Raw genomic sequence first — 18,117 nt, forward strand, 5'->3', positions numbered from 1 at the left:
TTTGTGCTATATTTTGCAAAGAAGAAATTTCAACAAAGGGACTGCACTAATATTATTTTAGACAATACTTCAGATATGATATCAACATATTGATCCTAATGACTAAATTTAAAAAAATATATAAACTATCTTTTCTTGAAGGACTCAAGAAAAAGGTAATTTGTGAATGACTCTAGAATTTATTAATTTATTTATTTTGCTACTATAATTTGCGAAAAAGAAACTTCGACAGAGAGTCTGCATCTATATTAATTTAGACCATACTTCGGACATGATACCACCCTAGTGACCCTAATGATTAAAAAAAGATACAAACTATCCTTTTTCGAAGGATTCCAGAAAAAGGTAATCTGTCAACGACAGCAAGATCTATTAATCAATTTTGCAAAGAAAAAGCTTTACCAGCCAGTGTAGATATAGTAACGAATATCGAGTAAAAATTTCGTAATTTCCAGTGAAATTCTCGAAGGTAAATTGACCGTAAGATTGCTATGGAATTGTCTGAAGCTCGGTAGAAGGTTTTCAGCTCGCGTCAAAAGTCCGTTGTATGATAATGCTCGCGACTCGAGGGAGCGTAAGTTTTACCGTGTCGTTTGTGCCAACGGTGCCGCTAAAAGGAGCGGAGATAAATCGAACGAATGCTCGATCGAAATCACCGATAATGTCGTACGAAACTGATAACTCGAACGGTGTTTACGATCGACGTCGGTTTTGCAGGCGCGCGTGAAATCGTGGCGAGACTTCTCGCTCAAGAGGGCGAGCGAAATCGTCGCTGGGCTTACGAAACCTCGCGGTACAGGTATTTTCGAAGCGATTCCGATAAGAAGCCGACGCCAAACGCGCATCGTCGCCTTAAACTTCTAATAACGCGAACTTTACGGCGATTATTAACCGTAGATTAAGCCCCGGTCACGTTTCGATTCCGTTTCGAAGCGTATTCCATGATCCGTTTCGTCCGCGATTTTACGATTATTGCGCACCAGGCTCGAGCGCGACGATATGTCGCAGAAACGCGCCCGAATATTCGCATTTACATTTCAATTTTGCAAGGCCTGTCGAAAGAGACGTCAAGCCCTTTGTTCCGCGTTTTCGAGTTGTATAACTTCGACTCTCGACTCTCAAACTAACAACGTATTAGTTAGTATCATTTTGTCATGATAAATTGTCGACTCGCATAGATTCTATTTGAACAATTATATTTTTATTCGAATCGAATACATTACAGAAGAAACCTGCAAAGATATACACTATCGTAAAAACGAATATTGTAAGATCAGGAATTGTACCTTGAAAGATCGACGATCAAGAAAGTAGGGGCAGTTCAGACACGTTTCTTGAAATCTGAGTGATTATCGTACTTTCACAAATTTAATTGGTCCGGTATCGACGCCATTTTTTTTAATTACCCAAGCTCTGACGTCGCATCTGTTTTTCGACGAGCCTTGCGTTCGCTCCCAATTGCCACGCGCAATTAGAAACGAGATAGATCTCTGCAGGCCGATTCCGAGAGAATGATCGAGCTCGTCGCCACGTTCTTTGGCTTAACGACCTATTTTTCGAATTTCACAACAGCTCGAGATACAAAGAAGAAAGAAAAACATAATAAACGCTCCCGATTCCTCGTTATTTGGCAGCGATTGCACACACATTCGGGACGACAAGAGGATCGTTGGCTACGGTTTTGGTCGCTGCGGACTCCGTTACGTTATAAATTCTCTTTGCGTCCGTCGTATTGTCCTACAACGTAATTTACATGTTCCTCCGGACGGACACCGTACGTGAAATTGAAACCAGACCCACGGCGACCTCGACGTCTCGCGTACGCGGCAGAGCTTTCTAACGATATGCGTAATAATATATTAATACGATTACGGAGAAACGAACTCAGGAGTTAAATAAATAAAAACGAGCGTACAAAATGATATAACGTCGAGAGTATGTACAACCGATATCAGTGAGCGAACATCCGCAAGTGTTAGTAAAACTTCGTAACAAGTTCACCGGAGTGGGAGAGGGAGAGTGAGTTATTAAATAAAACATAATAAAATCGCGTTAAATAAAACGAATTCCATCGACGCGCGCGGGCCCCTTCTAACTTCGTTTCGACTCGAGCATCGAAGGAACGTCTAAAAAATTTAGACTTTCTTTACTTTTTACTTAACCAAACAAAATTAATTTCGTTCTTATTTTTCGAGCATTTGCGACTTTCTAGAGAGCGATCAGCGTTGTGGAACTGCTATTTTGTTGTAAATTATAGTATTTGTTTATCGCGTTCACGTACTAGTATTCATATAAATTGAAAGAAAACTCGAATAAATTAAATTGGATAAATTGGAAAGGTTTAATTTATTTTGCTAGTTAAGTTTGCTTTTTCAAGGAATAACTCGTAGAATAGTGAAAATAATTATTTAAAATTTTTTGTAGGATTGCTTGAAACATCAATGAATAGCTATGCAAAACCACAATGGCATGAGTTAAAACGGATCTCTCGTTATTAATTCGCAAAGATCGCCGTCGTCTCTTCGCCCGGAGACTTCAACGCCCGCGCAAGAGCGATCGTTCGATGCTCGAATCGAGCGAAAGAAACATTTTATACACGCGCGAGTCGGAGCTCCCGGCGAGCGTCGCTGAAGTTCAGAAAGTATCCGGTGAAAGTTTAAATAAATCTTAGTAGAAAATGTTTATAGTTTAGAACGTAAGAGCTACTACTTACGAGTACGAGAACCGACGATTAAATTCCATTTAATCGTCAAACGGTTAGAGGGAAAGAAACGTAAAACGGGGAAAGAAAAAAAGATAAAAAGGGAAAACAAAAGAACGTGAAATCTCTTCGAGTAACTTAACGGCGGCTCACGTGAGTCGCCTTGGTATCCTTACGCAGCTAAAGTGAACTTACACGCTAGATCGTTCATGGAACATACAACGTTAATATATCATAGATATATGGGACCAAAATCACCAGAACCAGTCGCGCAAACGTTTCTGGCCTCGAGCTATCCACGATCGCCATTCGCGAGCTTTCGAAGAAACCCCATTCTCGCCCTTCCGAGGGACTGGAAGGGCCCTCTAATCGCGTGTCCTAGGACGAATCGATCGTGCGTCGATCGTTTCACGCCGCCCAAGCGAAATTTTCCGCTCCGGCGTCGCAACGCGTCTGCAAAAGGACGCGTGTCCGATCGACGACCATTTTTTCCAGCATACTCCACCGCCGGGAAGGCACTTCGGAAGGCACTTTTCAATTCTACACTCTCAGACGCCAAAGAAAACTGCGTATCACATGAAATTTCCAGGCAACATTTCTGGCCTCACATCATATTTTTGGTAAAGAATTCGTGGGTTTGTCTATTGTCCAAAAATGATTGTAATTGACCCCCGCAATCAAAACCAATTTTTTCAGAATGCTTTGAAATTTTTTAATTTTGAACATTTAACGTTACTAACTTTTTAACGAAGCCTCAAACAACAAATTGGTATTCTTGGCTATCGTCTTAGTTTGGCCTCTAGGATCTCCAATTCAAATTTTCCCCAGAGGTGGACGAACACCCTGTATATTCATTACTCTTTTTTACTTTTTTAACTTTTCCTGCTTCATTGTGTAACCATTTAACGAATACTACTTTGTTTGGAAAAAAAGAATCCAGGACTTTGAATTTACAGTTTATAAAATAGAAAACTATCACTGTCGCGTGTTTGTTATCGATATCGTCTAAACTCACGGAAATAACTTCTGTGTGCAGAAAATTGCAAAAAAAAAGAGTGAAGAATCGTTCCAACGTTCAGAGGTTAAATGTTTCCGTTTTTGACACAATTTTACAAGTATTTTGAGAATTCTTTCAGCAATTTAAACATCACGATTCTTTTACTTATCGAACAGAATGGCGTCTCTTACCCTTATGAGGGGTTTCCTTCGAAAAAATGGCGGGACGGGCCAAGCAGCAACGAATAGTTCCGCGCGCTGGATCGTCCATCGATCGTGGACCCGTGGACCGGATGCAGCTCGGGGCTTTAGCGACCGGCGCTGGCAAGCAATCGTGAGAACAGAGAGGAAAGAGTAGTTTCTTCCCTTTTCTCCAGCGAATCTCCACTCACATCTTTTTCCTCGTTGTTTATCCGTCCTCGTGCAACGATCTACCCGTTCGAAAACTCGCGGGACGTACCTCCCGACGAGATTTCGAGCGTGTCGATCGCGTCAACCTTTCGATCGTTACCCTGTCCGAGCAGCGTCGCGACGACTCGCCCACAGGGCACCTCAACACCTGTTCGACGTGCAGGCAATGGACACACCGATGTCGACACCAACGGTATATAATATCGATTTAGTACCGACACGCGCGCGCCATTTCGAATAATATTACTGTTAGTAACACACTGCAGTAATATTACTAATATTATATCAACATAGTAACAGTACCAGCTTCGATTAGTATTACAATATTACATTACTTACAAATTATATTAGTATAACATTAGTATTAGTACGTGTGTATAGTACACTGTTGGTAAATGTGAACCGATGCTGGCGCGTCGATTATGAGTTCGTCGTCGAGCTGCTGCGAGAAACACAAATTTTTTTCAGATATACTACTCGAGGAAAAACGAATGGCTGGACAAAGGGAGATCGAAAGGTTTCGAGATCGACGCGACGCGTCGCGCTGAGGTCGTGGATCGCGTTAACGAAGGGGGCAACTTAATTTTACCAGAAAACAGATGGTTTATATTACAACAGAGAAAAATCGAGACAGAAATAAAAAAAGGGCAGGGGGAAAGCACTGGATAAGATGGGGGGGGGGGGAGGGGGTCGCCCAAAACGGGCGTACTAAATGGTACCCAGCCGTGGCACGGCGTTATCCCCGAAGGATAATGCCGGACACGGTGGATCGTTTACCTTCGACCTCCGTACTGATTCTCCTTTAATCAGGCACACCAGAGACGCACACGCGCAAGACAATCACGCACGACACGCACACACGCGACAAGTATATGGAAAAAAAAGAGAAAAAAAAAAAAAGAAATTCTGCACGCAGAAAGAGTCGGAAGCCCTTCGTCGCAACTCCCTTCGACGAACAGCCGGGCTCAAGGTAATCGGGTGACAACCTTGGGCCCGGAATCGATGGAAAGGTGTTAACCCTTTGCACTCGTGTCCGCTTCTCGATAAAGCATCAGGCACCTTAAGATTATTTCGACACGATCTCCGGGACAACCTGTCACCGGCGCTCGGTGGACGCGCGCACGTTATGAAAGAAATCGAAAGAGACGCTTGTCGACGTTACCCCGACACCGTTATGCGTTTCAATAAATACTCGAATAAATTGTGAAGCTCAGCTTCGACACGGACGCGCGTCAGCAATAAATAAAATATCCTCAAAGTCGTTTGTTCTCGTTCGGGGTAACGCCGTCGACGATCATCCGAGCGCGAAACTTTCAACGGTTTTGATCCGTTTAAAGGCAATAAGGATGGCAGAACTGATAGACGAGCCTCTGGCTACGTTCCGTCTTCTTCATGATACCCTTCTTGTAGTACTGCCTGATGCTGCGGCTCAGTTTGTCGTAGTTCATGGCCGGACGGTTTTTCCTTTTGCCCCAGAGCCTGGCCACGCGGACCGAGTCCTCGATCTTGAACACGCCTTTGCCGCGGTCCAGCCAGCGTATGCAGGACCCGTGGATCCCCGGGCTCTGCAACAGCTCCTTCAGGAACTGCCATAGGTGTATGTGGGAGCCGCCGTTTCGCATTTTACCGCCGTTGTTACCGTTCCCGTTGCTCGTTCCCGTTTGAGAGGAACCGCACTCCTCGTCTTCGTCTGGAAAAAACCGACCCGACACGGCCCCTTTTGGTAAATGATCCTGGACCCTCCTCGACGATCGGTGCGCTGATACGTTCGATGTCCATGCGACTTGTGTGTGACGCGCATTTTCTGCTCGTCGTGCTAATGTTCATGATTGTTAGCTTGAATTTATCGCGTGCAGGCGGTTAGTCGATTAATTTCGTTCGGGCGTGCTTGGCGAGTTTGTGATTGCATCTGTTTTCTTTTTAGGCTGTTTATAGTTTTGATAGAGATACGTTTGGGTAATTTCGACCACGTTTCCATTGTTGAAATTAAATTTTTGGAAATATTTGAACCGATGGATGTGGCTACATTTACAAAATGAACAAAATTATATATTCATATGTAAAACTTTCATTCTTAAGTGGATTATAAAAAAATAGAAAGAATAATGATTTTTACTTCATTCTAGTACGGGCTATAGTGACACATGTACTGAAGGTACTCGCCAAATTTGAACGAAATCGGTCAAGTGGATCTTGAGATATCATGGAAGCCAAAATCAATATTGAGTAAAATATAATTCAATTGAAATTGAGAGTCCACAGGATTAAACATGACTTTTTCGAGACCACGTTTATTTAAATATTTTGTAATAACACACGTTTTGTTGCGTCTATGTCGAGCGTTATTACGAGTGCACCAGGTTGAATTTAAAACGAGGTAAGTGAATGGTCGGAATTACCCTACATAGCTCTATAAGGCAGCAATATGATTTATCTTGTTCGTGACAGTACAGTAGTTCCAGCTTTCAAGATCGAATTTTTACCCCGCGTTCAAGAGCTGGAATCGTTCCCTGCTCACGATCTTTATTGATTTCGGAGTAAAAATCGCTATTAATCTCGTTTTCAATGATTCCAATTTTTTTTCTTGGAAGCAAGACCTGTAGTTTCTTCTGTTTTGTACACAATGTCTGTTTTTAATTGTTTCTAACAAATTTCATGATTGCTAAGCGTGTCTATGTATCAAAAGCACTGATTTTTAGTGAATTTCGAACACGATTCTTGTTAGTATATTAATAGTCTTACTATTCTATAGCAATATCATCCATCCTTGTCCAAGAGCGGATCCAAAAGGGGCGAAATATGTAATATTTTTGAATCTTCTTTTGAATGTAATATAAAATAAATAACTTTTGTTCAAATTTCCCCTATTATTTCCTTCTTAGATCCGTCCCTGTCCTTATCGCGTTAACAGTTTGAAATCCTTGACAATCGTGACAGCATGCATGATCGCAGATTACGTGCAGTTTGTTGTGATCGGAAGCTTTGATTTTTCCAGCCCAATGGAGGACATTTGTACTTTGCATATTTATGATTAGTAGCGGTTACAGTCATTCTTTTATGATGTTACGTTTTAGCGCAGTTAATTAATTTTTACAACAGTGGATATTATTAGATCTACGTGCGAAGGATTTGTCTCCCATTAAGAACGATTTATGACGATTAGTATATGATATACTATTTCTGAGTAGCGATATGGTTGCCTGAAAAATTCTAAATTTTACAGTCAATCTAGTCAACTAAATATACACTTTCCAAATTGTGTCGTTATTAGTTTAATTTAGTATTCGAATGTGATTGATAATTTTTAATAAATAGTATAGCAGTCAATGCGTGCAGAAGCAATGCATAGAAATTGCGAAGGATCGATTTAAAGAAGCAATTAGCAAAAATGTAAATGATGTTTAACAATCCACTTACCATCGGAGAAATCCACGTTGCAAGGAGAACCTTTGACAGTAACGGTAGTTGTGTTTGCAATAGATGTTGTTCCTGTTGTGTTGTTGTTGTTGTTGTTGTTGTTGTTGGGTGTTTGCACAACACCTGCAGGACTCCAGGAAGCCGCCAGAGTATTTCGCGGAGATTCCTCGACCGCTGCTTTCCAAATTTCCAGCTGTGCGTGCAGCATGCTTCCGCACTGCAACAAAAACGTTGCATTCATGTTAAACACTGAACAATTAAATCTACGATATTTATACTCGTGGACGCTTAAATTTCTTCTGCTAAAAGAATCTTCGTGACTCGAAGATTTAAATTAATATTTTTGTATTTCATAAATCTCTGATATTATATCAGAGAAAAGAATTATGAACTTCCTAAAAAATCGCGTTGTTTCTAATGACACCGTGCGGACTCCATTTGCATGAAACTTGTCCCTCGGTACGGTACGAAATTCCAAGAAAGTAAAAGGAGAATGGCTGGAAGAGGAGATGGCAGGAAGGAGTAAGTAGATAAATTTATCATACTCGAAGATTAATAATACCTTGCGAGAGTTCTGTGGTAATGTAAAACAATTAAGGTGGATGGTAACCGTGCAGAAGAGAGACAGGAACTGAAAGGAAGAAATGCAAATACGTGCTTCGAGCTAACAAATGTAGACAATGAATTAGAGTAGCTAACTAGGACCGTGAAGTTTCTTAAAAGCGTACTTACGCATAATGAAACGGCTTTATGAGAAAAGCTGGGGGAGAGTTACAATTTTCTTGAAGAACAATCGCGGTGATAAACTGCTGAAAATAGCTTATATTCGCTAAAACGTTTCCAGCATTAGAGGAAACTCGTCGGGAAGATGAATTTATGCAAAGAATAAATTCTGTTTGACAATTTATGCAAGATATGCAAAGCGCCTGTGATGAACATCGTTCGATACTGTCGGCGGCACTAACAGAGATATGCAAAACTATTAAAATATACCAGTTATGAGAGGAAAAATGATTGGACGGTCGCATCTTATGAGTTTCACGCGGCGGGCACCGGTGACCGGCGTTTCGGTCTTACAAAACTCATCTTTTAAATGCTGACACAGAAACCCGATTGTAAATTTTTATATCAAATTTCTGTGATTGCAAATTCTGCACTTTTCTTAAAATTATCTGTTTCTTTCGTCCTAACTCTTAACAGCTATCAAGACTATCGAGGCTTTCAAGACTCAAAATAGACAAGGCATTCAAGACTTTAGATACTTTTAAGTTTTGGTTTTCAATAATTTTTAAAATTGTCATGGCGTCTAACGTGTTAGATTCCGCACTTTTCATCAAATGATCCCTTTCAAGACTTAAAATAGACAAGAGATTCAAGACTTTAGACAGTTCCAAGCTTCATATTTCCATAATTTAAGCAAATTTTCTACTTCAAACTTAAGATTCGAACACAGCCCGTCGACACATCCCCCGAAAAGGATCGTCCAGGTAATTCCGACCGATAGGAGGAGCAACGAGGAAGCGCGTAAAGGTGAACGTACCGCCAATAACACGTTCGAGGCAACATTTAGGCGACCGGACGTCGAAAGCCCAGGCGGAACAAGGAAGCGGTTCGATAAGAGGAAAGTCCAACGACGGAGGAACGTTAGAGCAGGAGGACGAGGGGGGGTGTCGAAGGGTGGGACAGGAGAGGAGGTGGACACGCAAGTGTTAGAATTCCAGCGACGGAGTCACTGCGCCGCAAGAGAAGAGAAAGCGGCTCCGTTGAGACGCAACAACAGGCAGTCGAGCAATCCAGCCGGCCAGGCATTCAGGCAGCCGTTGACCCACTTTTCGATCGTTTCTGCCGGGCAAATAGCGCGTCCGTGCACGTACGCGAGCGCCAATCCTGGTGCACACGGGCACCGTGGAGGCTGCGGCGGTAAACGGGGACGCGGGGGATGCACCGTACGAACGCACCTTAGATGCAGTTATGCGCTGCAGAGGCCACGCGGACGGCGACGACGTGCGACGCGCCGGCCACGGGTTCTGCGTGTGCAACGTGAATCGAGTTCTAGTTGTCGGCAAACGGTGCATCCGAGTCGTTGCACCCCGACTGAGAGGGGAGGGGAGGGGAGGGGGAACGCGGCGGATGAATTGCAACGCTCGTACCTGTCGGCTTTTCCGTTTCACCGAAGAGACGCGCGAATTTATGAAATCGTCACTCCGAGTAACGGAGATCTAACGCGCACGCGCACTTCGAGCCATCCTAGCGAACCTGCACTCGCGCTGGACACATGCTTCGACGTATCGTACAAGTTATAATATCTATGTCGTAATCATCGATGTCGAATGCTGTGTAAATGATATTTCGCGACGAAATTGTAATGGCGACATAGGGATCGTATAGATAGACATTTTTTTGATGCAACCCATTTTGCATATTTCTGTACTTTGTTTTATTTTAGTTTCGTAACGTATCGTACTGGTGAGAGTATTTTATGTTCGATTTATTCACATATGACAACTATTATGTATTGAATTGTTTTCGTTTGAGGGTTTTTAACTCGTACCAGTATCATTATAAAACTCGTCGTTTCTTCTATTAAAGAAGACTGGTTCTGCTTCCTCTGCAACGAAGCATCCATAGAAGACATGACCCAGCGCATAAAATGTGCATAATAGATTCATACAATTTATGGATGTATAGGGGAAAAACATAAAATCTATTATTGGTCGGTCACTTGTAAAATGAAAATACATTTATCCTCGTTATTTAATAATTGTTGAGGATTTTCTAATTAATAAAGTTAAATCATTGGTATTATATTGTTTACTTGCTGATGCTATGTGTATGAGAAATGGTATAGTTACCACCGCGAGGTCAAGTAAATGACAGAAGAATTTTTCTCTCTCGAAACCATACGCGACTTTTCTCTGAAACATTTTCGAAAAACGAATATGGCAAACGTAATAATCCGGGTGTTTTCGCCTTTTAGATTAAAATAACAATTGTCAGATGATACTGTTACGTGTCTCGTAAAATTGATTCTTAATATTATTCTCTCACCTTGGAGTCCTCGGTGTAGGCAAGTAACGTAAGCGAATCTGAGCTTAACCTTTAGAGGGTCGGCCTTTCTTCAATAAAATCTTGTAGATTTCATACCACAAGATTGTATACATAAGTAACGTAAGTCGTATGCAAAGTTATCGTGCAGATTCGGAGCCATTACAGTGGCGACTCCGGACCTCAAAGTTGGAGTAAAATAAGTTTTTTAATATTATTCGTTGACAGTGTATATCCGGGATCGTTTTTAGGTCGTTGATAACGAATCTACAGCCAAACGTGGCTTCAGAGGACCAACTAGAGAGACTTCATAAAGCTATAGACTTTGTCCCAAAAATTTGTAAAATTCTGTTTCGTTATAGTGGATCTGCTATTTTACAATTCTTAAATATGACTACAGATGTAACGTCTGCGTCAATTTTCGTCCATCACTTTGAATTTTATAAAGATTAAAACCCGAAGCCAACCAGAGGAAGTTCATTGTTGCAATTATAGAGAGTAATACTGCATGTACGTACGCGCATACACGCGTGAATTATGCGAGGCGCTGATCGAATTATGTGTGCCGACAAACAGTGCAACGTAGGCGGTGCATTACAGAGATAGAGAGACCCGTAGGTTTGAACGACCTTAGGTTGCCTGAAGAAATACGTTTCATAGGTCCGAGAGCTTTCCTCGAATTAGCTACCTTTGATGCAACCATTTTCGTCGTTGCGATCGTAGATTACATTGATCTAAGTAAGTCAAATAACTCATGAACACGTATTAATAAATCTAGTTCTATATTTTAATGTATTCGCAAGAATAATAATCGTTTCATACTTCGTATGGTCTGATAGGTTTTACTTATTCATTCATTATGATATCGCATGCTTTCGACCTTTAACGTTCTTCGAGTGGGATCGAAACTTCTATGAAAATATAAATAAAAATACTAATCTATGTAATATAAATGATCATTGATCTCTTTTGACAGTTTAATGGAGCATTTCTGTGCAAAATACCTTAGAAAAACATTTTTAGATATTAGTTAAATCAATATTGAAAATACTGACTGGTTCAGATATAACACATCAAACAGTATAATATAATTTTCTTATAAATAAATCAAAGTTAAATCATCAACAAACATTTTTAGATATTAGTTAAATCAATGTTAAAAATCCTGACTGGTTCAAATAAAACACATCAAACAGTATAATGTAATTTTCTTATAAAAGAAAATTTTTAAATTTGAAAAATTTCTAGGCATTGTATTATAATATAAAGAAACAAAATGAAGTACAAAACTATCGAGTCATCGATGTCTCATTTTATGACCTAAGGAATCAATTTAAATAAAAAGAGTCGGAGAATTTCATTTTTAAGAACTGCAATTTCACTTTGACAATGCACTGGGTGAAGTCTAATAGAGATTTGTTATTCTAACTTTGTTTGAAATAAAAATAAGGTCCAATTACTCTGCATAAGCTCCCGTCGCAACGTTCAAAGAACTCTTTTCCAGAAGTCGTGTTATAATTTACCACAGGCTGCAATTTATTTCACGCCGTCCATAATTTTTCAATTAATGACAGCTATTACCAGGAGTTTGCGGGAAATCGAACGTACGTGTGTCATTATACGCTAAAAGGAACAAAAAGAAACTGAGACGAAAGCTCTGGAAGGGAAATCAGAAACGAATTCCATTTACATATTTCCCATTTATATGCATCGTACGGGGAACAGGTACCATACGAGATACTGCTAATTGGTACTAATGCCGTGTGATCGTTTCAGATTGCTGCTTCTTCCCGCATTTTGCGATATAAAGTCGTTCGGGGAAACCCGTGGGCATAAGATGCAAATTGCATATTCGCAAAATGCAAATGCACGCGCATAAAATGTAAGTGTATTTTCGAATTTGATACAACTAGGTACCACGGTCTGGGGTACGGTCGAAACATGCAAACCGTGGGCTTCGTGTAATTTCAGCTGCCGGTTTACGCGATGCATTGATCTTCGGAAACGTTCCGCGAATCGGATTCCCAACGGTCGATTATGGCGCCGTGGCTCGCACGCCGAACGACCGTAACGAATTCAGTATGCATTAATGACTTCTTCAATGTTTGAGACGATCGCCGTGTATGAATTATTTAACCTCTAACGAACAGCGTTAAATTTCAGGTCAAAGGGAACGCTGGCCCATCGAGTTTTCGTTTTCTATCCGCGTTACGAATTACGACGAAGGACAATGAGAGCTCAAGATGCCACGGAGATTAATATCGTTGATGTTTATGCGAGAAGCAAGAAAGGAAATACGGATCACCTCGTAAATCAAATTTCTCGGTGCAACATTGCGATTACGACCGAATATAATAATTTATGTTTTTTTAGCTGCTTCGTCGGCGAGTGTATTGGAAGTTTTATTTCTCGGATTATACTGGGTAGACGCGGGAAGAGTTTATTCGATACGAATGTCAGGAGTGTATATTTCGGTGTTTCGTTTCGATTTTTCTTTGAAATTATACTTTATAATAATAGCTGATAATTTGTTTCGGAAATAAGTTGGTGTTTCGTTAAAATAAATTTGATTTTTTCGTGTTTGTTAATATTGAGGTCTTTTCAGAACCTTTTCAAATAGTCTAAAAATAAAATTATATGAGAATTCATTCGTTTATTTTAGAGTACATGCAGGGTTTCGTGTATTAATAATATTATTTTTAGATAATCTATGTTTTCCAAGGGAGCTCGATATAAAATCAAAAATATTGGAATTGTGTTTCTACCGAATATCAAATACACAAAAATTGTTTCGACCAAGACTGTTTCTTTCCAAATAAAATTTCTTGCTCGACCATAACAATGTCTGCAAAAGACAGTTTGTGAACACTTTGATCGAACCACCCTGTACATAATGGTCAGTTGCAAGCTAGTGTATTTGTTCGTGGAGACGTTGGCGAGTGCAGATGGATTTTATGATTTAGGTTCAGGAATGTGAAAGAACGAGTCACATTGTAATTTCATTCTTACGCGCCACGGACATTAAACATACTCCAAGCGCAGTCGAACAAAGTTGTTCATTAATAATAAGTCTTTCTCGGTGGTGCAGAATGAACCACGACGAATTATCGCAAAGTACAATGAGAGCCCAGGATGGTGCAGAGATTAATACCGAGAAAATGTGAGCAGCAAGAAAGAAGAAATGGATCATGTCATAAATCGAAAGTTTCAGCGATGCGCTTCGATTAGAATTTTAAAAGACTGGAAAGTTTATGTTCCTAATATCATACTACCTTTACGACCCAACAATGATATTAGTTCGTTCAATATAAGAATTCGATTAGATTCAAGAACGAATTATTCATTTATTCGAATGATTAAAAAACATCAAAAGAATTTGCAAGATTCTACAGTAACCTAATTTATTTTATGAAAAAGGTATTGACGAAAAAAATGGATTTTCCAGAAAATATTTATAGACTCGAGATTCGTTTACGAGAATTCGATTACATTGTAGAACGAAGGACGAAATGACTCCACGAAGGAATTCGAAAGGGATAGTCCCGGCAATCAGCGCGTCAAGGAAGAAAATTTAACAGTGAGCATCGGATCGAAGGCCGTGCAAACGAGGGAAGAATCCACGAAATTATAGATAGCGTATAACCGTGAGTTTGTTCATGATTTCACGTTGGGAAGACTGCCGCGGTGCGCCGTAGTGTAATTATCCAATTACAAGACGTACAGCTGAATCCATTATGCATGACTACCTATCCCCCTTTTGCTATGGAGGCACTCTGTTCGCCATTAATTTCCACTGCGTTCTCTACGTACGATTTCAAGAGACAGAGATCGTCTCGATACACGTATCGAGACCACGGGTTTCTGCGGTACAAAGTAGACCGTTACCCTTCGGACTTTTGCATTGCAAAATTGCGGCTAGTCTCATCCCGTGGATCGTGACCATTATCGAGTTGAGTCTCAAACGGCCGTTCGAGACATTAACAGAGAGTTATCGCCGCCATCCTTAACCGACAGGGACCGTTAACGAAGTTGCAGAGCTTTTGGAAATTATTCCCCAGGTAAATAAATCGGAAAAATATCTACACACTAAATTATTCGTGAGCTATTACGAGTAATATTCCTTTCGAGTCCTTTTCAGCGAAAATTCTTTGTCTATTCAATATTTTCAACTAATTAATAATGTAACTAATAGCTCGAATATACTTTATTTAAAGGAAAGAATTATCAACGAAAACTAACGAGTCCTTTGTAGGAATTATTAATCTTTTATGTGACACATCTTCATCGAAACCATTTTTATTCTAATCTTCTTTTAAACGTCAACGCTAATCGTACACCATTTTTAACTCCACTATTAACCTTACATTCTCAAGTATTTACTATATTATATTTCGTACATTAACTATACCACTTGAAATAATTACAGAAAATCGCCTGTCCCACGTTTGCATTTCCTAATGGTTACATAATGAATGAAACTTCCAAACATTATTTTGTATTTAAAAAATTTAAGTTTCGAAACAAGCTATTTAAGAGAATCGAAAGAATTCGGAACGGGAGAGATCGGTCGAATACAAATTAATTTCCGAGCGTGTCTCGAACAGAAGGCAAGATTATTCAGGTGATATGTATTACTCGAACGTAACGTCCCATAAATATTCGTAATCTCTGGATTTACGTCCGGTATTATCGCTAGACAAGAGAATTTTATATTTGCATCAATAGGAGTTTTACTTATCTCCGTCGAGCGACTGCTCAAAAGCCAGCGGTCGAGAGGGACGTGAATCTACATCTTGCATTCCGTTCGCGAAACGGACGAGGTACGGTAATAAGAATTAAGTACCGTTTCGAAACAAGGAAGGAGAAAAAAAAAGAGGAGATTCTCGAGCGAAATCAAAGTAAAACGAAGAGCCAGAGACTCGTCGCGCCGCGGAAGAGTCCCTCTCGGTTTTGCTAATCTCTTTCGAGACAAATGGCCGTTTCTAACATTGAAAACATGTATTTGCATTCATGCTCGGGACTGAAATGTCGACGATTCTTGACGTAGCTTTTAAGACTCGTCGGAGTCGGGGCTCGGTAACGGTCCATTCAATGGCGAAGAAATCCGCGATCGCGACTAAAACGATGTATCCCAACGATGCCACGAAAGGTGTATCGGGGAGAATCCCGGTTCCCGTTAAGCGGTTGCAAACCGTATTATTACGCCAGTTGCTTACTCATGCCGTCCCTCTTGTACCCCTTTGAGTCGCGGATTACGAGGAAAGAACGTGGACGCACACAGATTTCCAGGAAATTCACTTTCACCGGACCTTGTCCGCGAGTGTTTCTCAAGTGACTCGCGCCATTAGTTTCTTTATCGAACGAGCCCACGGCTTCTGTCTCTTCTTTTTTATATTTACAACAGGAACAAAACTCGCCGTTTACTCGTATAACCGATCCAAGGAGATAAAGGTACTTGTGTGTACATGTAAATAGTGCATTTTATATAAAAAAATAAAATCTATTTTAGTTCGAGTACGGTCAGTTAGATCACGGATTTTCAATCGGTATAAAATGAAGATTTTTTAGGTTTATTGAAAATAAATTTCTTAATATTTATTTCATTCTTCGGAGGCGATTTTCTGTAATAGTTTCAAGTGGTATAGTTTGTGTAAAAGATTTGCAAGAATATAAATGTTACAAAATATAATGTAAATACTTGAGAATGTTAGTAGTGGAATTGAAAATGGTACACGATTAGCGATTGTTGTGTCGATACGTTCTTGAAGAATGTAATTAATTTTGTTAACGACGTTTAAATTTCACAATCTGCGAGCACCCACGACTGCATTCTCCGCGAATAAAAGGTTTTAGCAGAGATAAAGCGAAAAACGAAATCTGTTGTAAATTCTTGGGACGACACGAGATAACCTCTTTGAAAAATGTTGGCGACGACTACATCGGAGATAACGAGAGTATTGTACATAGTAATCATCAACATAGTGGCTCATTGAAGACTTCATTTTTGCAACTGTTTACGTTGTTAATTAGACACGAATCTATATTTCGTTTAACCCTTTTATTTTCAATATTTTTTAACGTAATAATACTTGAACAACTTTTGCAGGAAATTTCATTGTTATCATTGTAATTATACAAATCATTTTGTATAATACAATGTTAATTTTTATCGTATAATTGTGAAATTCTCTTCGGTTGCATACTACGACAAATATTATTATTTAAAGGACACTATTTCACCGTGTGATTATTCAATTTTTCGTGTCAAGAAATAATTTTAAAACTCAACGATTGCAATATTCTATATGCGTATCTATCCATACGTTTCGACTAAATTTTTAAAAATCTAAAACAAGTAATTTTAAAAAAGTGTACAACTTTAATTCCATAACATTATCTCCATCAGACCATCAAGGTATGATTCTCATTACAATACTCCCAGAATTGGAACAAAATATTACAAACGAAATAAACGCAGAAGAAAATTTCGAACAAAGCTCGAATTACCACCGAGTCTCGAAAAGAAGTGGCTGTCAGGAGGAGACCGACTGGAATTAATCAACCGCAGAAGTTCGTCGTCGCCATCAATCTAAGACGCTGTTCGTCAGCGGCAATCACCCTGCCTGCGACCGTTTCCACCGGTAATTTATTAAAACACCATGAAATTCCAACGACTAATTGCTTCGTTAAAACCGAGCCGCAGCCCGCGAATAATCGTCGCTGGAGGAACGTTGCGTAACGGTACACGTTGAAAGCGCGACTTACGCGTTCGCCGATTTTAACGAGCCCCGGGAGTCTCGTGATCGACAGAGGCCGAGGGCGTTGAAATTTTCGGTGGATCGCGACCGTACTCACCTGAGGTGCTCTCTGACAGAATTCTTCCTCCGTGAGCGAAGTCAACGTAGCGCCGTCCACGTTGAAGCTCTCCAATGGCACCGAGGGCAACTGCAATTGCCTCCTGGCCCATTGTATCCAGGCTGCTACATCCGCCGCGCTCCAGCGTCGCGGTTCTGCAATAACAGCATCGTTTCCTCGTTAATACCGTGCTTCCTGTTCGGGGTTTACGAAGTCTTTGCACCGAATTCGTGAATATCGAACAAACATGCACAGGAAGACGAAAAGAAGATTTTAAATTCCACTCAGTGGTCTGAGGAGCGGCCAGTTTGGTCCAGAAATCAATTCTTCGATTCTCATATTTTACCAAATACTTTTAGGTAACTCTATGATTAGATACGGTGGTTCACAAATCAAATTTCGAAATTGGAATTATAATATTTTTGAAAGATAACCAACATTCTGGTTATCATTTAAATAAATTAGAACCCTGTCTCGTAAGAATTAAGTAGAATAAAACTTGTTGTGTTTGACTACACAGTGATCTAATTTCTACCAATCAGCAAGGTGATTTGTTTTCTTTTATATTTTAATTAAGTTTCTGATCGAAAGTCGTGGTTTGGTTTGCTTAAATTGTATTCCAATTTCGTCATCGATACGAGTCGAAGATCGCGTTAATCGAAGCCTAGGTTTAGTCATCGTGACGTGTCCAA

The 18,117-nt window shown here is 40.1% G+C and overlaps 1 protein-coding gene across 2 annotated transcripts in view; it reads right to left on the reverse strand.

The window, feature by feature from the left end:
* Positions 1 to 3,753: 3,753 nt before the first annotated feature.
* Ets98b (DNA-binding protein Ets98B) overlaps positions 3,754 to 18,117 on the reverse strand; it is an 85,378-nt gene continuing 71,014 nt past the window's right edge. For both annotated transcript variants that reach the window (XM_076763941.1, XM_076763940.1), the window contains 3 exons: positions 17,426 to 17,580; positions 7,526 to 7,742; positions 3,754 to 5,798 (listed from right to left, as the gene is read on the reverse strand). In XM_076763941.1, coding sequence (XP_076620056.1) covers positions 5,440 to 5,798; positions 7,526 to 7,742; positions 17,426 to 17,580 — 731 coding nt within the window. In that variant the 3' untranslated portion in view covers positions 3,754 to 5,439. The remainder of the gene's footprint in view (positions 5,799 to 7,525; positions 7,743 to 17,425; positions 17,581 to 18,117) is intronic.

Source organism: Colletes latitarsis, chromosome 4, assembly GCF_051014445.1.
Source record: "Colletes latitarsis isolate SP2378_abdomen chromosome 4, iyColLati1, whole genome shotgun sequence".
Classification (NCBI taxonomy): Eukaryota; Metazoa; Arthropoda; class Insecta; order Hymenoptera; family Colletidae; genus Colletes; species Colletes latitarsis.